The sequence below is a fragment of the Hemitrygon akajei genome, chromosome 6, assembly GCF_048418815.1.
Source record: "Hemitrygon akajei chromosome 6, sHemAka1.3, whole genome shotgun sequence".
Classification (NCBI taxonomy): Eukaryota; Metazoa; Chordata; class Chondrichthyes; order Myliobatiformes; family Dasyatidae; genus Hemitrygon; species Hemitrygon akajei.
In genome coordinates, this window is record NC_133129.1 from 178,925,047 (window position 1) to 178,947,844 (window position 22,798).

At 43.4% G+C, this 22,798-nt stretch overlaps 1 protein-coding gene across 1 annotated transcript in view; it reads right to left on the bottom strand.

Annotated features, from left to right (window-relative positions):
* Positions 1-2,133: 2,133 nt before the first annotated feature.
* The window catches only part of rcn1 (reticulocalbin 1, EF-hand calcium binding domain), a 33,746-nt gene continuing 13,081 nt past the window's right edge, over positions 2,134-22,798 (bottom strand). Inside the window, exons 2-6 of the mRNA XM_073049838.1 lie at positions 19,608-19,801; positions 13,408-13,586; positions 10,700-10,760; positions 9,048-9,247; positions 2,134-6,811 (exon numbers count right to left, since the gene is read on the bottom strand). Of these exons, the coding sequence (XP_072905939.1) occupies positions 6,704-6,811; positions 9,048-9,247; positions 10,700-10,760; positions 13,408-13,586; positions 19,608-19,801 (742 nt within the window). The 3' untranslated portion in view covers positions 2,134-6,703. The remainder of the gene's footprint in view (positions 6,812-9,047; positions 9,248-10,699; positions 10,761-13,407; positions 13,587-19,607; positions 19,802-22,798) is intronic.

A 22,798-nucleotide genomic window follows, 5' to 3' on the forward strand; every position in this document is an offset into this window, starting at 1 on the left:
TTTCTCCTTGCATTGTGAGCATGGGTTAGCAGGGATTCCCAACCTTTTTTATGTCATGGACCCCTATCATTAACCAAGGTGTTAGTGGACCCCAGGTTGGGTACCCTTGAGTTAGAGTATCATGAAGGTTTTCTGACTTCCTCATGCAACAGAACAAGTAATAAATTATTTTAAAAATCTGCAAATCTTTTGGGGTAGTCTATTACGTCTGGTGCTCCTGATACAGCCTCCTCTACATGGATGAGATTTGTTGTAAACTGGGGGACCGCTTCATTGAGTACCTCTGCTCCATCTGCCTCAAGCAGAACTTCCTAGTGGCCAAACATTTTAATTCCAATTCCCATTCCCTTCCTGACATGTCAGTCCATGGCCTCGTGCCAAGATGAGGCCACCTTCAGGGTGGAGCACAACCATTATCTGGGTAGCCTCCAAACCGATGGCATGAATATTGATTTCCTTCCAGTAAACAAATTCATTCCCCACCCCCCCCATTCCTCTTTTATATTGTTACTTCCATAGGAAATATAGCAGTTCAACCATTTCTGGGAGATTTCAAACATTCCCTCTATAGTTACTGCTCTTGTATCCATGAGAAACCACAGCATGCTTTTTACTGCAGTGAGATTGGGATCCCTGCATTTCAGAGATACAACAGAGTATGCATTGATATAAGAAAGCCATAAGACCACAAGACATAGGAGCAGAATTAGGCCATTTGGCCCATTGAGTCTGCTCCACCATTCCATCATGGCTAGTTCATTAAGCCTCTCGACCCCATTCTCCTGCCTTCTCCCCATAACCTTTGACACTTAAGAACTTATCAACCTCCACTTTTACCCAATGACTTGGCCTCCACAGATTCACCACCATCCGGCTAAGGAAATTCCTCTTCATCTCTGTTCTAAAGGGATTCTGGCACTTTGCTGTCTAATCCCAGACTCCTCCATGCCCGCTCTATCTAGACCTTTCAATATCCAATAGGCTTCAATGAGATCCCCCCCTCCTCTGTCTTCTAATTTCCAGCCAGTACAGACCCAGAGCCATCAACTGCTCCTCACGTGTTAACCCCTTCATTCCCAGGATTATTCTCTTGAACTCAATCTCAAATACAGCTTGCTTTATATTGTGCACTTCTACTTAAGAAAACATCAAGTGGCTTTAATAGCAGGTTTTATCATTGCCAACTTCCATTCCTTTCACTACGTCTTGACTATATAGAACACAGAACAGTTCAGCACAGGAACAGGCCCTTCAGCCCACGATGTTGTGCTGAAACAGCTAACAAGTAAATCAAAACCCCCTCAAAACAAACCCCTCCTACCTACACAACGTCCATAACCCTTAACTTTCATCACATTCATGGGCCTATCTATAATCTCTTAAAGGCCTCCAATGTATCTGCCTCCACCAGGTAGTGCCTTCCAGGCATCCAACACGCTTTTGAGTAAAAAAACATACCCTTCACGTCCCCTTTGAACCTACCCCCTCTCATCTTCAATGCATGCCCTGTGGTATTGGACATCTCTACCCTGGAAATAAATATTACCCATCTACTCTATCTATGCCTCTCATAATCTTATGAACCTTTATCAAACTTCAATAGTGGTTAAATAGCAGGTAGATACTCAACTAGTCAAATGCAGCTCATCCACTTGCAATACATTAAATACTCAACTATCAAACTCATCACTCAATCTTGTTCAGGTTTGGAGGCTTGCGTGCCTCAGTTGACCCTGGGATCTATGTTGGCTGGAGTCAGGGCTTCATGCTTGGCTCTTGGTAGAGTCACCCATGCCAAACAGGTCAAAGGGTCTACTGGTCCTTCAAGTTCGAGGGTTCAGTTCAGGGCTAACCACCATGACAGGTAAAACAAAATTGTTACAGAATCCTTCTACATCTGAATGCAATGGTGTTCCTGAGTCTCCACCCGAGACTTGCATGACTGACAGTAGCGAAAACCGAGATGATGCTACTGACTTGATGAAGGAAGACCCGAACACCACCAGAGATGGAGGACCTTCATTGCTGCCCTCAATGCCAGTGACATAACAGGGCCTAAGTAAGTATCAAATTCGTTAATGTGGTCAAAATGGGGGTTTGGATGCGTTTTGACAAAATGGAAGTTTCACACAGTTTACTCAAAGTATTTTAATTACATACGTGTAAGTTACATTCTTTAAACTACTATTGTGGTTGAAGAACTCAGCTTTGTTCTGTTCGGCAACTGAATGAATTATCTTTGAAATGTTAGGACAGTAATTCATAACTCAAGATGAATTAACCTTGGTGTTTGTGCGATTCCACATAAAGCCAGAGAAGTTATATTGAGCAAACAAAAACTGCTACTGGATCTCAGCAAAGCTAATCAACATCTGTGGAAGCAAAGAAATAGTCGATATTGCAAGAAAGGTCAACCATTGCCTCCACAGGTGCTACTTGAACCACTGAATTTGTAGATGACACCAAGTTTGGTGGTGGCATATGTACTGTAGAAGTTTGTCGAGGATTACAATGTGACGTTTCTTAGGATGTAGAACTGGGCTCAGAAATAGCACATGGAGTTCAACACAGGCAAGCGTGGAGTGATTCAGTTTGGAAGGTCAAATTTGACAGCAGAATACAGGGTTAATGGCAAGATTCATAGAGTGAAGGAACAGCGGGATCTTGGGGTCCATGTCTGTAGATCTCTCAAAGCTGCTGTGCAATTAGGTGTATGGAGCACTGGCCTCCATTAGTCAGGGGGTCAAGTTCAAGAGCTGCAAGCTAATGTTGCAGATCTACAAAACTCTGGTAAGGCCACACTTGGAATATTGTGTTCAGTTCTGATCGCTCTATTGTAGGAAGGATATGGAAGATTTAGAGAGGTTGTAGAGAGGATTTACCGGGATGCTGCCTGAATTGGAGAGAATATCTTTTGAGGATAGATTGAGCAAGCTACGACTTTTCACTTTGGAGTGAAGGAGAATGAGAAGTGACTTGCTAGAGATGTACATGATGATGAGAGGCAGAATTTGAGTGGACAGCCAGAGACTTTTCCCCCCAGGGTGAAAATGGCTAAATATGAGGCATCATCATTTTAAGGTGATTGGAGGAAAGCACAGAGTGAATATCAGAGGCAAGTTTATTTTTTAAAAACAGAGTGTGATCTCACTGATGCTAGAGGCAGAAACATTAGGGTCATTTAAGAATCTTAGATAGGCGCATGGATAAAAGAAAAAAAGGGCTATGTGGCAGGGAAGGGTTAGATTGATCTCAGAGCAAGTTAAAAGATCAGCACAACTTCATGGGCCAAAGGGCCAGTACTGTTTTAAATTCTAATTACTTCAGCAGTTTGTTTCTCGCTCCAGATTCCAGCATCTGCAATCTCTAGTGAGTCCAGAGAAGTCACATGGCAGGTAGCCATTTTGTTCACCTCCACACTTTGATAGAAGCTCTCTACTTTGGTCTCATACCCCTGCCCACTCCCTCAAATCCTTTCATATTCCATCTATTCAAATACTAATCCTTTCACATGATGTTGTTGAGTCTGCCTGACTGAATGTTATGTGCTGACAGATTGAGGATTCTAACTAGCCAAGTGAAATGTGAATGGAAGGGCTTTCGAAGAATTCACTGTTTCAATTCCAGCTGACACTTTCAAAAAATATTTTCACTGTCTTCTTCCACCTGATCAGCTTCACAATGAGTTCTCAGTCAGAGCCTTGCTGTCCATATCCTAACTTCAAGATCCAGTCAACCATCACACAATAAAGAGCTAAGAGACACCCTGAAAGGTTGTGAAGGGTCCTGTGAGGGAGATCTTAGAGTAGGTTAATAGGTTGTCATTTCCATCAGAGTTATTAGATCATACTTCGTATGTATAACTTTTAATGGATGACGAACATGAATCCACATAATACATGGACTGATCCTGTGGTTAGATCACACTTGGGAGAATTGTGTTCAGTTCTAGTCACCTCATTATAGGTAGGATGTGGAAGCTTTAGTGAGGGTGCAGAGGAAATCAGAGAATATGTCTTATTAGGAAAGGTTGAGTGAGCTTGGGCTTTTCTCTTTGGAGTGACAGAGCATGAAAAGCAACTTGACAAAGGTGTATAAGAATATGAGAAGCATTGATAAAGGAGTTAAGAAAACCTCTTAGCCAGGGCAGCAATGTCCAATTCCAGCGAAAATCTGTTTAAAGTGAATGGAGGAACGTTTAGGGGGAGATATCAGAGGTAAGTTATTTACAATAGAATGGCAGGTGCCTGGAACACGCTGTTGGAGGTGGTGGTAGAGGCAGCTGCATTAGGGACATTTAAGAAACACTTAAGATAGACACATAGATGAAATGGAAATAGAAAGAGAGTATTATGGGCTGTGTAGGTTAGATTGATCGCAGAGAAGGTTGAAATAGGTCAGCACATTATGTGCCGAAGGGTCTGTACTGTTCTCTATTTGAATTCTCATGTACTTAAACCGGCCCTCTGAATGTATCCTATAAACACACACATAAATGTTTCCCCTCAGTTCCCCTCGTACCATCTCACCTGATCCACCAGTATCTCTCCAGTCTATTGCAGCAGAGATTGGGATTCCAAAGCTTCTCTGTTCATGCCCTCCTAGATGACATCTGGGCAAGCCAAGAACCAAACCATCTAAATATGTCAGGTCCCACATGCTGGTAAAGGTGCCCAGTTCTGCCTCACAAGTACCACCGCCACCCATTGTTCTCCAAAACCTGTCGCACTGCTCATCTGATAATGACTAGGCATGCGGATACCTCTTAAGGGGGCTTTACCTATTGTTTATCACCAGCCCGGCTGGCCAGAAACCTCACTATTCCATTTAATTCCCAAAATACTTGCAACCACGCGAGTCTACTGGGAGCGGGGGGTGAGGGGGTGTCTGTGCATTAGGAACAGTGCTTGTTTTGCTGTTGTTGTTTCTTTGCTTGGTACATTCTGTGTTGTCCTGCTGAACGTTGTTGCTACGCTATGTTGGCACCAGAATGTGTAGCGACACTTGTGGGCTGCCCAAGCACATCCTTCAGCTGTGCTGGTTATTGACACAAACATCTCACTGAATGTTTTCCATGTACATGTGATAAATAAATGAATCTGAACCTATCACCAAGACCACCAACATCAACCTCCATAGTATTATCACCTGCATCAGGCCCATCTCTACCCAGATGCTGCTCTAGGTTGCTGGACCAAACTATTCCCATTCAAACTAATGTAATAGGTCTCTCATGTTGCATCCTCCATTAAATCAGGATCATCCAAAGTTCTATTTCATGGCCCACTGTCCTCTTCTGTCAGATTCCTTCCTCTTCATCCCTTTACCTCTTCCATTTATCACCTGCCAGCTTCTTGCATCATCCCCCATCACCTGGTCTCACCTATCACCTCCCAGCTTCTTACATCATCCCCCATCACCTGGTCTCACCTATCACCTCCCAGCTTCTTACATCATCCCCCATCACCTGGTCTCACCTATCACCTCCCAGCTTCTTACATCATCCCCCATCACCTGGTCTCACCTATCACCTCCCAGCTTCTTACATCATCCCCCATCACCTGGTCTCACCTATCATCTCCCAGCTTCTTACACCACCCCCATCACCTGCCAGCTTGTACTCATTACCTTCCTTCCATCGTCATCTCCACCCCCCACTTGTCATGCTAACAATCTGCAAATGAACCACTACGTCCGTCAAAATAAGACCACTTTGGCAAGGCCCAGATGGACAGCAAGTGGCCACAAAAGCACTCTGTAAATGAGAAGTGGTCCAATTATTGCAAGTGTGTTTACTAGTAAGATGAATGACAGTGTCATTTGGAAAGATGAATTGGAAGTCTTATATTCTATGCATTCTCAGCACATGGGCATTGCAGACAGGGCTGGTATCTTCCTTTGAAAAGGAGGTAGGACCTCTTCAACTTCAGTAAGACCATAGGACATAGGAGCAGAATTAGGCCCATCGAGTTTGCTCCACCATCAAATCATGGTGATTTATTTTGCCTCTTAACCCCCTTCTCCCCTTAACCTTCGACTCCCCTACTAACCCAAGAAACCACACTTGCAATGCACCCAGTGAAGGAAGTCTCGCAGGTGACATCAGACAGAGACTTAGATCCGAAGACCAAAGGGCAGTGATCTGCATATCCAAGTTCGGGTGGTTTATAATTTGGACAGAAACATAACCCTGCCCCTCCAGGTGGTGGGCATCACAAGGGCAGGACAAAATGAAAATCAAAAAATATTCTCCTGTACCATCTGCTCCCAAATTAGGACTGATGAGAATCTAGTTTGGAAGCATGACAACCAACTCCTAACTGTTCCATAGGTGATTATTAGGGTTTTGTTCGTTATGGCAAAAGGTAACAGAGCAAAAATGAGAAAGCAGCCAAACTCCTGCTTGGGGAATAAAACTGGATGTGTCCAATGGTTCCCAATGTCCTCAACTGAACAACTCTGTTGCAAAGTCTTTGTACATTGATTGGCATCAGTTCAGTCAGGTATTTGGGCAAAGGTAGCCCATGAGTGAATGAGGTAAAGAGTGGGCTATATTAGTAGAGCAGAACTGACGGACAACTTCAGTCATTTAACACGCGGCAAGAAGCTGCAGCCTGTTAATCCACTTCTTCATCTTCAACCGAGACGTCTCTGAACTTCCAAGTGGAGGTGAATCATCCAGCATTATTTCTTCTGGCTGGCCTCACAACTCACTGTGATTTCGAGTCAGGTCTTCTCCATAGTTGGTGGCCTGGCTGCCGACAAACATATTCCAGTTGTCCAGAATTTCCTGCTTCGATAATCTTTTGTCCTATTTTGTTTCAGGATAAACAAAAAAAAGTCAAGACTTTTGTTTAAGAAGATTGATTTCTTTTTTTTTTAAAAAAAGAGTGTATGACTTGCTACAAGGACTTTCAAGCTTAGGACATTCATGGTATCAGTAAAAAATTGTTGAAGTGTAATCACCATCGTAGCAGTCCAGGTCATTTAGAAAATCATTAAAATTGAAGCACAGTTTTTCAAACATTCTCATTCTTGAAAAATAAAACTACAAAATACAGATAAATAATTAAGCATATCAAACTAAAGCAAAATAGCCTTGTCTGTCATAGGTAAAGCCCTCCCCATCACTGAGCACGGCTACACAGATCAACGTCTCGGGAAAGCAGCATCCATCAACAGGGACTCCCACCACCCAGCCAGGCTCTCTTCTCGCTGCTGCCATCAGGAAGAAAGTACAGGAGCCTCAGGACTCACACCACCAGGCTCAGGAACAGTTATTAACCCTCAACATTCAGGCTCTTGAACCAAAGGGGACAACTTTACTCAGCTTCACTTGCCTCATCATTGAAACGTCTCCACAACTTATGGGCTCACTTTCAAGGACTCTTTGTCTCATTATCTCGATATTTGTTGCTTTCTCATTTATTTTTATTATTATTTCTTTCTTTATGTTTTGCAGTTTGTTGTCTTCTGCACGCTGATTGTTTGCCCAAATGGTGTGGCCTTTCATGGATATTATTATGATTATGAGATTTATTGAGTATGCCCACAAGGAAATGAATCTCAGGGTTGTATATGGTGACATAAATGTACTTTGATAATAAATTTACTTTGAACTTCTAAGTCATTTAGAGCAACACAATATGCTGGAAGAACTCAGCATCTATAGAGATGAATAAACAGCTGATGTATCTGCTCCATTGATATTGCCTAACCTGCTGAGTTCCTCCAGCATATTGTGCATGTTGCTCTGAATTCTCAGCGTCTGCAGAATCTCTCATGTATTACAAGTAAATTATCTTCTGTCTCTTTGTCTTTTGATTCTTCGACTGACAATCCCCACTGAAATCCGTGGGATCTCACATCCTCTGACAGGTTAGCCTGGTAAGGTAGTATTGGATTGGGCTGGGCTGTAGAAGAGACACACATAAGAATATAGGAGCTGAATTAGGCCATTGTGCCCATCGAGCCTGCTCCATTTCATCATAGCTGATCTCTCAACCCCAATCTCCTGCCTTCTCCCTGTATCCCTTCATGCCCTGATCCATCAACCTCTGTCTTAAATATACATAAAGACTTGGCCTCCACAGCTATCTGATGCAAAGAATTCCACAGATTCACCACTCTCTGGCTAAAGAAATTGCTCTTCACCTCTGTTCTAAAAAGAAGAACCTCTATTCTGAGGCTGTGTCCTCTGATCTTAGACTCTCACACCACAGGAAACATCCACTCCATCAAGGCCTTTCACCATTCAATACGTTTCAATGAAGTCACCCCTCATTCTTCTGAATTCTATTGAATACAGGCTCAAAGCCATCAGATGCTCTTCATATGACAAGCCATTCAATCCTGGAATATTTTGTGAACCTCCTTTGACCCCCCTCTTGAATGTCAACAGATCGTTTCGAAGATAAATGGGCCAAAACTCAATAGGTTCAATGGGTATATTTAATGTCAGAGAAATGTATACAATGTACATTCTGAATTTTTTTTCTGCTCACAGTACTCCAGGTGAGGCCTCACTGGTGCTTTATAAAGTTTCCACATTGCATCCTTGCTTTTATATTTCAGTCCTCACCACAGTCTTAACCTGCAAGATAACATTTAGGAAATCCCGCACAAGGTTTCCAAGTCCCTTTGCACCTCAGGGTGCAGAAAAGATTCACAAGGTTGTTGTCAGGACTGGAGGGCTTGACTTATAAGGAGAAACTGGATAGACTGGGAGGACTGAGGCTGACGTGAGACCCAAGGTAGGGGAGTCTAAAACTATGGTGAGGGGGAAAACATTTAAAATGGACTGGAGGGCAAGATTTTTCACACATGGGGTGAGGGGTATATGGATTGAGCTGTAGAGGCAGGTACAATAACAAAGTTGAAAAGATCTTTTATTAGATACACAGACATGAAAGGAACAAGTCCAAATAAGGACCACTGAAGAACAGCTTCATCAAAGAGCCAGCACAAACAAGCATGGTGGGACAGATGACCTTCTTCAAGTTTGAGAGTCATCTATCTGGTGTTTAAAGGACGTACCCCACACTTACCTTATTTTTGTCGGACTCGTAGACCAGATGCCTGGCTTCAGCCTGGGCGTGGTCATAATCTTCTGGAAGGATCCAGTGTCGGATTTCAGCCTTGTCCATCTTCCCATCCTTGTTCAAGTCACGGAAATCAGAAAACTGCTCCCGCTCGGTCTTCACCCATTCGGGCTCGGCTGCACCTTCATCTTTTGTATACATATCAGCTGCAAGAGAACACAGAACAGTACAGGAACTGAGCATAGTTTCCCCACAATGCTGTACTGAACCAATTAACCTGCTAACTAACAAATTCTTCTCAGGCTTCCAGCCAGGTACAGGTAATGATTTTAACCGACGTCTCGATGACAAACTCTGCCATCTTCCTCAGGGATAATGCCCAGCACATCCAGTCCAGTGGTATTTATAAGCCCTGGCATCCATCCCTCCTGATTGGTTAGTCCTCATCCAATCAGGTTTCCTCTGTCCCACCTTGTTTGCAATCAAATTCCAGTTCTTACTTAGAGTGAGACCTTCATCTTTGTTAAAATTCTTTTTCTCTAGTTTTATTTCAATGGCTTCCTTCTCTATGCGGTCCCAAAGGCCATTGGCGCAGCACGGAAGTTTTGATTCCAAGTCAATCCTGTGAACATTGTGAATGCAATGTTTTGTTACTGCCGATTTCTCCGGGTATCCCAAACAGATGCTCCTTGATGCGGGTTTCCACTGTTCAGCCCATCTGGCCGATGTACGCTGCGCTCCATTCACAGGGAATCCTGTAAACGCCAGCTGTCCCAAGTCCCAGGTCACCTTTGACCCACATGAGCTGTGATCTGAGCTTCCTTACGGTTTTGTGGATGGTATTAATCTGGTATTTCTTCAGGATCATGGTACTCCTTCCAGAAACCGTGGAAGTATAGGGAAGACAGGCAGTAGTGCCAGGTTCCTCCCCATTGTTAGGTTTCCTGGTTTTACCGTCAGCCCGATTGATTTCCTTCACCTTCTTACAATCACTGAGGGAACAACAGTTAGTACAACACTTTACAGCACCAGTAATGTGATCGGGATCCCCCCCATTGTAAGGGATTTGTACGTTCTCCCCATGACCCTATGGGGTTTCCTCCAGATGCTCCAGTTTCCTCCCACATTCCAAAGACAAACAGTTAGGGCTAGCGAATTGTGGACAAACTATGTTACAGCTGGAAGTGTGGCCACGCTTACAAGCTGCCCAGCACATCCCTTGCTGATTTGATTTGATGCAAATGATGCACGTCACTGTATGCTTCGATGTACACTTGATCAATAAAGCTAAACTCTTAATGCCACTCCTCTGCTCTTTTCCATAAGCAAATGCTCCCTTTTGAACCTCACTTCCACTTCCTCAGTCAAAAAGTGGCAAAACACTCTGTCAAGCCCTCCTCTTCTCCCCACTGCTCATCTCTCCTCCTCAACCTCAGGCTTCAGGTTACACAGATGCAAAAATCAACTTTTTAAGTTCTCAATCCTCGAGTTTGCTATCTTGCCCTTACAGAAGGGACACTGCTGCCTATGGCACAGGTTATGATACCCACTCATGGAGGTACTTTGTGGTTATAGTTTCATTGGGAAATAATCCCAGAAAGTTTTTTTTTCCAATAACTTTGATAATGATAATGGGTCACAGAACCATTAATCCTTACCAATGTACTCATCTTCATCCACAAATCCATCTTCATTCTTATCAATGTCTTCAAGCGTTTCCTAGAAATAAAAACAATCTTAACTTTGATTGCTCTGTAAGTTGGCATGGATTCATAGTCATATAGCATATAAACAGGCCCTTTGGCCTAATTCATCCATATTGACCCTTCCAAGCTACTTTTAAGTGCCTGCATTTGGCCCATATCATTCCAAATCTTTTCTATGCACATACTCATCCAACTATTTTTTTTTTTAAAAAAGAGTTGTCATTGTACTTTAACTACATCCTCTAGCTGTTCGTTCCATATAACCGCCACCCTCTGCGTAAAAAAAGCTCCCCCCTCAGGTCCCCTTTCAATCTCTCCCCTCTCACCTTAAGCCTATGCCCTCTAGTTCTTGATTCCCCAAACCTAGAAAAAGCACACTGTGCATTTACCCTACGTCTGTCAGGATGTAACACACCTCCATAAGATCACCCCTCAGTCTCCTAAGCAAAAGACATAAGATATAGGAGCAGAATTAGACCATTTGGCCCCGTCTGGCCGATATACACTGCTCCGCATTCACAGGGAATCCTAGGCATTGCGACTGCCCATCTTCCCTGTATTTCCAGTTTCTGGAAGGATCAGGATTAATACCATCCACAAACCCGTAAGGAAGCTCAAATCACAGCTTGTGCAGGTCAAAGATCATCTGGGGCTCAAGGTAGCTGGTGTTTACAGGATTCCCCATGAATTCAGAACAGTGTATATCGGCCAGACTCGACGCATGGTGGAAATCCGCATCAAGGAAGACAGGAGATGCATCCATGTGGGTTATCCGGAGAAATCCGCATTCGCAATGGCCATAGCATTGACTTCGATGGCACAAAACTACTGTGCCATGCCAATGGCTTTTGGGACCGCCTGGTGAAAGAAGCCATTGAAATAAAACAAGAGAAAACAAAGAGTCTTGCTCTGCGCAAGAACTAGAATTCGATTGTAAACAGGTGGGACAGCAGGAACCTGATTGGATGAGGACTAACCCAACAGGAGGGACAGAAAACAGGGGTATATATACCACTGGACTAGACATACCTTGGCATCAAACCTGATGAAGATAGCAGAGTTTGTCATTAAAACTTTAGTTAAAATCGATACCTGTACCCAGCAGTAAGTCTGAGAAGAGTTTAGTCACCTACAATAGCCAAGTTCAAATGGTGATATCAGCTGTAGAAAACTGAAAAGCTTCTAGAAAAATACAAAATCAGCTGAACTACAATTTCTAGAAAATTTACTGAACAATTCCATTATATGTGACTATATCAATTACAAGCAAGCATAGAAAGTTAAACTACAAAAGAAAAATAACAATCCTATACCCGAAACACAAGAGATTCGGTACTTGCTTACAATCCAGAGCAACTCACAGAAAATCGGACAGCATCTATGGAGAGGAATAAACAATCGAGGCTTCGGACTGAGACCCTTCATTAGGACTCAACACCCTAATCCAACATCACTTACAAACTCCAAAACAGCAACATGGTCACAACCAGATTAGGTATTTCAGTTCTGCTAAGGGTCAAATGATGGTCAGGACTGTGCACAAAGTTCTGTGCTTGTACACACACTACTGTCTCACTGCACAGAGCAAAGGCTAATGTCTTTCACCCCATGTCCTTTGCTGGGCACCACAATGAAGAAGGATCCCAGCAGCAACAGGGAACAACTGGATACTGGTACCAACACTGATGCCCAGAGACTGTCTGCACAATCCGGCCATCAAGGCCTGACAGACAGGAGCAAGACCAAGAGCAGACCCTCAGCTGGCTCTGCCATCCAAACCAATCATGATCAATCTTACTGATGGTTACCTGTGCTGACCAGAAACATCTACCGCATCAAAATCCCAAATAAACGTAGCCGTTGGATTTGCGCTCCAGCCAATTATAAAGTACAGCAGTGCCTCTACTTCCTTAGGGGTTTGCAAACATTCAACATGACATCTGAAACTTTGACAAACTTCTATAGACTAAGTATATTGACTGGCTGCATCACACCCTGGTATGGAAACAGCAATATCATTGAATGGAAAATCCTACAAAAAGTAGTGGATACAGCCCAGTCCATCACAGGTAAAAGCCCTTCCCACCACTGAGCACATTCACAGGAAAGCAGCATCCAGCATCAGGGACCCCACCATCCAAGACATCCCCTCTTCTCATCGTGGACATCAGGAAAGTGGTACATCAGCCTCAGGACTCACACCACCAAGTTCAGGAACAGTTACTACCACTCAACCATCAAGCTCCTGAACCAGGATGGATAACTTCACTCAACTTCACTTGCCCCATCACTGAAATATTCCCACAATATATGGACTCACTTTCAAGTACTCTTCCTCTGATGGTTTTGATATTTATTGCTTTGTTATTTATTATTATCACACCTCTCTATTCACAACCTGTCTAAATGCCACTACCCTGTCAAACCACCACCACTCCTGATGGGGGTAGGGACAGAGGGAGGAGGGTGGCAAGGGTGGGGAGAGTGGAAGGAGACACACATCCTTTGCAGACGGTGCATCTAACATTGAAAAAAAATTCTTAACTTATTTTGCTTTCAAAGAGTTGCCAGGGTAATGAGGGGCCAAGTGGCCTTCTCTCGTGAGGAGAGATCGTAGTTCTACACAGATCGAGGAGCTGCAAGGAGAGGCCGGTACTTACGAAAACAACAATTTCTTTCATGTGATCAAACTCTTCTGGGTGCAGAAAAGCTGTGAACTCCTCCCTGGTAGCCACCAGGTCTCGATCCAGGTCAGCCGCCTTGAATCGCCGCTCATCCCGGGGTAACATCTTCTTGAAACTGAACTGATCAGCAGTATCCGGAAACTCATCAGGGTTCTCTGTGGTTTACAAAAGGGCAGGTCCTGTTACAGAGTGTTATCCGTCAGCCACACCGCACCCAATGTCATCCTACTACACAATGGAGTCTCCCCTCCAATCAGTGCTGCCCCCCAGCGTTCACTCCTGGGAAGACAAGCTGGATTGCATTCGTCTGTGGCTGCACTTGTGCGAGATGAGGAGCTACTGTGGGCTGTTCTTGCAGAAACATAGCTCCAGGACAACACCCATGCACCATCCATCTACAGGCCAGGACACTCAGGGATTTGGGCTATATTATTATTTTTAAATTATTTTTGTAATAGTGTGTTTTACTGTTAACATAATAGTATGTGCTATTTGCTGTGTGTGACTGCTAGTACTGTGTTTTGCACAGTGTGTGGCCCCACAGGAACGTTCTTTCCTTTGGTTGTACCTATGCGCATGGCTGAATGAGAATAAACTTGAACTTGGAGGAAGAAAGATTTAGGTTTGAAGAATTAAGTTTCTTTAAAGTTTACTCATTGTAATGTAGGAATTGTGGCACCCATTTGTCAGTAATGTAGTCACAGAGTCATAAAGCACCACAGCACTTGGCTCGTCTACCTGCACCGGGGCCATATCCCTCTATAAATCTCATACACACATCCATACAAACATCTCTTAAATGTTATGAAAGCACCCCCCTCCACTACCTCCTTTGGCAGCTTGTTCCACACTTATATCATCCTCTGAGTGAAGATGATCCTCTTCAGATACCCTCTAAATACATCATCTTTAACCCTAAAGCTAAGACCTCTAGCTTTCATCTCACTCACACTAAGGGGAAAAGCCAGCATGCACCCACTCTATACCTTCATAATTCTGTATACTACACCTCTATCAAATCTCCCGTCATTCCCCGACATTCCAGGGAATAAAGTCCTAACCTATTTAACCTTTCCCTACAACTGAGGTCCTTAACTCCCTGCAACAGCCATACCAATTTTCTCTGTACTCTTTCAATCTTATTGATATCTGTCCTGTAGGTAGGTGACCAGAGCTGTACACAGTACTCCTGATTCAGTCTTGTACAACTTCAGCATAACACCCCAACTCCTGTACTCAATTGCCCTGATTTATGAAGACCAATGCACCAAAAACTTTCTTTACAACCTTTTTATGCACAGAATCCTCCAATAAACAATAGTCAGCTAATCTTTGGAACGAATATAAACATTATCCAGGCCCAGAGCAAGGGATAATGAACACAGAAGATTTTAGATAAGCTTTCCTTTCCTCCTCTGAAATATGGTCAAGGGTTCTTGCACACTCACATAGGTCAAAGTTCAAAGCAATTTTATTACCGAAGTACACATACATCACCATATCCTTCCCAGAGTTTCAGTTTCTTATGGGCATTCACAGAAACACAATAGAATCAATGAAAAAAAACCCTGTACGACAAAAGCAGACAGTACAGGAGTGATGTGTTCCCTCGTCCTGGTTTCAGCTTAAAAAATCCAGTAGTGGCATTCTGTAGGAGTTGAAGTTTGTCAATAGATTGCTTTGGAAGGCCAGTAAAAAGTTAACTGCAACAATCTGGTCAATTCCACATAAAGGCATGAATCAGTTTCTCAGCAATAGTACGTGACAGAAATGGATGTTCCTTTGCATTCATTAAGCCACATGCAAAGAGATTCTGTGAATGAACAGAACTGTCCTCACAAACACCCAGCCCAACAATAACTAAATACAGCTTTAAAAACGGGCTGATTAAAATCTGCGCACTATTATCTAATTGGACACGTTCCTCTTCGCAATATCACTCACTCTGGTTAAAACAAAATAGAAAGGCAGAGTATATTGAAGGTTGAAAGGTGCTGGACTTCTTCATCCTTGCTGAAGTTTCAGCAAGCAAGTAGACAGCAAATCGGGCATTGGTCCTTAAAGCAAGCAATTTGAGTCTGATGTCACGTAATGATGCTGAAAAACTAATTCACGCTTTTATATCGAATAGATTAGACTACTGAAATGTACTTTTTACTGGCCTGTGAAAGCAATCGTTTGACAAACTTCAGCTCATTCAGAACGCCACTGCTGGACTTTTAATGAGAACCAGGATGAGGGGACATATCACTCCCATACTAGCTACTCTGCATTGGCTTCCTACAGCACAGAATTAATCTTAAAGTATTCTTACTTCTTTTTGAAGCTCTCCATGGTCTGGGACCAGAGTACAACACAGACTTTATAATCCTACTCGAGCTCCCAGGTCTTCTTCCGCTGGTCTCTTAAACTTAAACAACTCCCTCAAAAGATTATTGACAGGTCAGCTTTTTTTGAACTACGCTCCTAAACTGTGGAACTCAAAATCTAAAACGATAAGGGATGCAGCCTCAGTTGACACTTTTAAACACCAGATCAAAACCTATTTATTTAACTTTGCTTTTCACTAACATCATTTTCTTTTATTTTCATGCTTGCACTTTATCCGTTTGCAAAGCACTTTGAACTACATCATCTGTATGAAAAGTGCTCTATAAATATTATTATAATTAAACAGGCTTCTGGTGAAATGGCATCTCAGATATTGCCCAAAGATCTTGACTCCATAGCCAAGAAAACAACTACATTAGAGGAAATGAAGACGATAAGGAGGAATTTCTTTAGCCAGAGAGTGCTGAATCTGTGGAAATCTTTGCCACAAGCAGCTGTGAGGGCCAAGTAATTACAGCGGTAATTACAGAAGTTTGGGCACCCCTGGTCAAAATTTCTGTTACTGTGAATAGCTGAGCAAATAAAAGATTACCTGATTTCCAAAAGGCATAAAGTTAAAAATGACACATTTAATATTTTAAGCAAGATTACTTTTTTATTTCCTTCTTTTACAGTTTCAAAATAACAAAAAAGGAAAAGGGCCCGAAGCAAAAGTTTGGGCACCTGCATGGTCAGTACTTAGTAACACTCCCTTTGACAAGTATCACAGCTTGTAAATGCTTTCTACAGCCAGCTAAGAGTCTTTCAATTCTTGTTTGGGGGATTTTTGCCCATTCTTCCTTGCAAAAGGCTTCGAGTTCTGTGAGATTCTTGGGCCGTCTTGCATGCACTGCTCTTTTGAGGTCTATCCACAGATTTTCGATGATGTTTAGGTCGGGGGACTGTGAGGGATATGGCAAATCCTTCAGCTTGCCATTGTGGAGCACAATGGAGATAGTCCATTGTGGATTTTGAGGTGTGTTTAGGATCATTATCCTGTTGTAGAAGTCATCCTCTTTTCATCTTCAGCTTTTTTTTCCCCAGATGGTGTGATGTTTGCTTCCAGAATTTGCTGGTATTTAATTGAATTCATTCTTCCCTCTATCAGTGAAATGTTCCCCGTGCCACTGGCTGCAACACAAGCCCAAAGCATGATCGATCCACCCCGTGCTTAACAGTTGGAGAGGTGTTCTTTTCATGAAATTCTGCATCATTTTTTCTCCAAACATACCTTTGCTCAATGCAGCCAAAAAGTTCTATTTTAACTTCATCAGTCCACAGAACTTGTTTCCAAAATGCATCAGGCTTGCTTAGATAGATAGATAGATAGATAGATAGATAGATAGATACTTTATTCATCCCCATGGGGAAATTCAACTTTTTTCCAATGTCCCATACACTTGTTGTAGCAAAACTAATTACATACAATACTTAACTCAGTAAAAAAATATGATATGCATCTAAATCACTATCTCAAAAAGCATTAATAATAGCTTTTAAAAAGTTCTTAAGTCCTGGCGGTAGAATTGTAAAGCCTAATGGCATTGGGCATTGTTCCTTTGCAAACTTCTGATGCTGAATTTTGTGGTGAGGATTCAGGAAAGGTTTTCTTTTGATGACTCTTCCATGAAGGTCATATTTGTGTAGGTGTCGCTGCACAGTAGAACAGTACACCACCACTCCAGAGTCTGCTAAATCTTCCTGAAGGTCTTTTGCAGTCAAACGGGGATTTTGATTTGCCTTTCTAGCAATCCTACGAGCAGTTCTCTAGGAAAGTTTTCTTGGTCTTCCAGACCTTAACTTGACCTCCACCGTTCCTGTTAACTGCCATTTCTTAATCGCATTACGAACTGAGGAAACGGCTACCTGAAAATGCTTTGCTATCTTCTTATAGCCTTCTCCTGCTTTGTGGGCATCATTTATTTTAATTTTCAGAGTGCTAGGCAGCTGCTTAGAGGAGCCCATGGCTGCTGATTGTTGGGACAAGGTTTGAGGAGTCAGGGTATTTATAAAGCTTTGAAATTTGCATCACCTGGCCCTTCCTAATGATGACTATGAACAAGCCATAGCCCTAACAAGCTAATTAAGGTCTGAGACCTTGGTAAAAGTTATCTGAGAGCTCAAATCTCTTGGGGTGCCCAAACTTTTGCACAGTGCTCCTTTCCTTTTTTACCCCATTCTACAATTGTACAAAACAAAAATAATACACTAATCTTGCTTAAAATGTTGAAAAGAATGTTTCATCTTTAACTTTATGACTTTTGGAGATCAGCTCATCTTCTAATCACTTAACTATTCACAGTAACAGAAATTTTGACCAGGGGTGCCCAAACTTTTGCATGCCACTGTATGTATATTTAAGGCAGAGGTTGATAGATTCTTGATCGGTTGGGACATGAGGGGATACAGGAAGGAGGCAGGAGATTCAGGCTGAGAGGAAAATTGGATCAGCCATGATGAAATGGAAGAGCAGACTCGATGGGCCAAATGGCCTAGTTCTGCTCATGTAGCCTATGGTCTCAAATGCAATAAAGGATCACCCAATGTATTCCCAAAGTGTGAGATCCAAATGATTAGGATTTTAATCTTGTTTCTTCTGACGACCTCACCTGCTGCATGGGGATAAATGCAGGATAATGCAAGTCACAGTTATACAGTGCAGGAACAGGCCTTTGAGATCTCTGTGTCCATGCCAACTACTCCACTATTTAAACAAATCTCAGTGACCCAGATTTAAATCCCTAGTATGGTTTTTGTCAAGTTGTAGTGCTTGTTTAGTGTTTGTTGTTTATTTGTTGAGATACAGCACGTAGTCAGCCTTCCACTGCTGAGGAATCCCGCAATTTAATCCGAGCCTAATCACAGGACAACTAGCAATGACCAATTAACCTACCAACCAGTACACCTTTGGACAGTGGGAGGAAACCAGAACACCCGGAGGAAATCCACGCGGTTACAGACAGCGGTGGGAATTGAACCCAAGTTGCCTGTACTGTAAAGCGTTGTGCTAACCACTACACTACCGTGTTGTGAGAGTCTATCTCTCTTGCCCACTTCCTTAGGTAGTGTGTTCCAGCCTCTGTGAAAGCCTTTCATTCCATTCATAGAACATCATAGCACGGTACAGGCCCTTCGGCCCACAATGTTGTGCTGACCTCTGACCTTCTTGAAGGTCAAACTAGCCCTTTCCCTCCCACATAGCCCTCCATTTTCCTATCATCCACGTGCCCATCTAAGAGATTCATAAATGTCCCTCCCTGCAAGACTTGTAATATCAGATCGAGCTGCCTGTTATTCATCACCCCAAACTCTAATTATCGCATGGATTCTTTTTCCCCCCAAATAAAAGGCAGCATGGTGGTGTAGTGGTTAGTGTAACACTATTACAGCGCCAGTGACCCAGTTTCAGCTCCTGCTGCTGTCTGTAAGGAGTTTCCACATTTTCCCCCCATGGGTTTCCTCTGGGTGCTCCAGTTTCCTCCCACATTCCAAAGACGTGCATTTTTGTACGTTAATTAGTCACATAGTGCAATCGTGCAGTGCAGGCTCACAGTGCTAAAACAGCCAGTAACCATGCTGCATCTCTTTAAATAAAAAAGTGATGCCCGTGGCTGACTCCAAAATTCCCACTTGGGTTCGGCGAGATTTTAATTCCCAGTCACTGGGTTTCTCTCTCCAGGCTCACAAGCATTCCAACCCCAGTATCTCCTCCTCTCAATGCACTGGGTATTATGAGCCTGAATATTTACCCATTTCACACAGACATTAGATTAACAGATGCATAAGTTGAAGAAGGTTGGACATACCAAGGTAATAGCCATATGTTGCTTGTTTGTATTCTTCCCAGGAAATTTTGTTGTCTTTGTTAAGGTCATAGTCCCGCCATACTTTGGCTACATTTTCATAAATATATCGTTTCTGCACCCGTATAATCCATGCCTTCAGCTCCTCCAAGGTCACATAATTATCCTTATCATCATCAATTCGCTCTACAATCTTCCTGAAAAACACAAGCAACATTATGATTGTTTGGTGAACATTTCAGAGTTCAATTCTAAACAGAAATACATTGCTCCCAGGAAGAAAAGCTGGACTGCCTTCATCTGCAGCTGACCCAGCATGAGATGATAGGCCAGCTGCAGATGTAGGCGATCTAGCTTGTTGCATGCTTGTTCTTGCAGAAATGTGGCTCCAGAACAACATCCCATGCACAATCAATCTTCGAGCCTGCCGCTCAGGGACTTGTGCTAATATTATTTTCTGACAGTATCTACTATGGTAACTATATGTGCTGCATATGACAGTATGTACTGTGTTTTGCAACTTAGCTTTGGAGGAACGATATTTTGTTCAGCTCTATACGTGTGCATGGTTGAATGAATTTGGGAGTCGACGTGCTCGATCCGTTTTGCTTGTTTTTTGTGCAGGAGGAGGGATTTGGGGTATGATGGTCGTGCAGCCTTTCTTTCTTGGCTTCATGGCTCCAGGAGAATTGAAGAATTTCGAGTTGTATACAGTCGGTCCTCCTTATCCATGGGGGATTGGTTCCGAGACCCCCTTGCGGATACCAAAAAACACGGATGCTCAAGTCCCTTATTTCACCAGTCTCAGTGCAGTGGTCTTTAGGACCCAGCGGAACCCCGGACTTTAGTTAACATGTCTCAGTGCAGTGGACATTAGGACCCGGCGGTGCAGCTCTGAATCTTCAGTGTTTCTGTTCACGAAAATAATCACGATCACGATTGAAAACAAGGTGGAAGTAATAAAGCGATTGGAAAGAGGTGAAACGCCATCAGTCATTGGAAAAGCGTTAGGCTATAGTCGGTCAACGATCCGAACAATTTTAATTGATAAAGTGAGAAAGGCCCTGCCCCGATGAAAACTACGATTATTACTAAACAACGCAGTGGTTTAATTATTGAAATATGTATGTTTCTTAAGTGTTTTATATGCATAGAAAGGTAAAATATACACTATATACTAAGAAAAATGTTTGACTAACTGACGCTAAATAATACCTCCAAACCAAAGGTGTAGCCATGGGCACCCGCATGGGTCCCAGTTATGCCTTTTTGTTGGCTTTGTAGAACAGTCCATGTTCCAAGTCTATACAGGTATCCGTCCCCCTCTTTTCCTTCGCTACATCAACGACTGCATTGGCGCTGCCTCCTGCACGCATGCTGAGCTCGTTGACTTCATTGACTTTGCCTCCAACTTTCACCCTCCCTTCAAATTTACCTGGTCCATTTCCGACACCTCCCTCCCCTTTTTTGATCTTTCTGTCTCCATCCCTGGAGATGGCTTATCTACTGATATCTACTATAAGCCTACAGACTCCCACAGCTACCTGGACTATTCCTCTTCCCACCCGGTCTCTTGCAAAAATGCTATCCCCTTCTCACAATTCCTCCGTCTCCGCCGCATCTGCTCTCAGGATGAGGCTTTTCATTCCAGAACAAAGGAGATGTCTTCCTTTTTTAAACAAAGGGGCTTCCCTTCTTCCACCATCAACTCTGCTCTCAAACGCATCTCTCCCATTTCCCGCACATCTGCCCTCACCCCATCTGCCCGCCACCCCACTCGGGATAGGGTTCCCCTTGTCCTCACCTACCACCCCACCGGCCTCCAGGTCCAACGTATAATTCTCCATAACTTCCGCCACCTCCAACAGGATCCCACTACCAAGTACATCTTTCCCTCCCCCCCCTTTCTGCTTTCCGCAGGGATCGCTCCCCACGCGACTCCCTTGTCCACTTGTCCCCCCCATCCCTTCCCATCAATCTCCCTCTTGGCACTTATCCTTGTAAACAGAACAAGTGCTACACCTGCCCTTACACTTCCTCCCTCACCACCATTCAGGGCCCCAGACAGTCCTTCCAGGTGAGGCGACACTTCACCTGTGAGTCGGCTGGTGTGGTATACTGCGTCCGGTGCTCCCGGTGTGGCCTTTTATATATTGGTGAGACCCGACGCAGACTGGGAGACCATTTCGCTGAACACCTACGCTCTGTCTGCCAGAGAAAGCAGGATCTCCCAGTGGCCACACATTTTAATTCCACGCCCCATTCCCATTCTGATATGTCTATCCATGCCCTCCTCACATGTCAAGATGAAGCCACACTCGGGTTGGAGGAACAACACCTTATATACCGGCTGGGTAGCCTCCAACCTGATGGCATGAATATTGACTTCTCTAACTTTCATTAATCCCCCTCCTCCCCTTCTTACCCCATCCCTGACATATTTAGTTATTTGTTTTTTTCTCTCTCTCTCTGCCCATCACTCTGCCTGTTCTCCATCTCCCTCTGGTGCTCCCCCCCTCCCCCTTTCTTTTTCCCGAGGCCTCCCGTCCCTTGATCCTTTCCCTTCTCCAGCTCTGTATCACTTTTGCCAATCACCTTTCCAGCTCTTAGCTTCATCCCACCCCTTCCAGTCTTCTCCTATCATTTCGCATTTCCCGCTCCCCCCACTACTTTCAAATCTCTTAGTATCTCTCCTTTCAGTTAGTCCTGACGAAGGGTCTCGGCCCGAAACATTGACAGCGCTTCTCCTTATAGATGCTGCCTGGCCTGCTGTGTTCCACCAGCATTTTGTGTGTTGTCTAAATAATACCGGATGTACCTGTTCCGACTTCAAATCCGACTTAAAGACGGACTCAGGAACTGAACTCATTCATAACCCGGGGATTGCCTGTACTTTTAAGTCATTTCTAGATTACTTCTAATACCTAATACAATGTAAATGCAATGTAAATAGTTGTTATACTGTTTTGTTTAGGGAATAATGACAAGAAAAAAGTCTGTACATGCTCAAACAACGAGCTGAAGAGAGAACTTCTGGGTTTTCCCGATCCGCGGTTGGTTGAATCCGCGGATAAGGAGGGCCGACTGTACTTTGATAATGAACCTTTGAACCTTCGACAATTAAACTTGAAATTTAGCTTGATCAATGTTCGTTACCGTCATCGGGTCTGAATCTAAAATCTCCTGAACAGCAC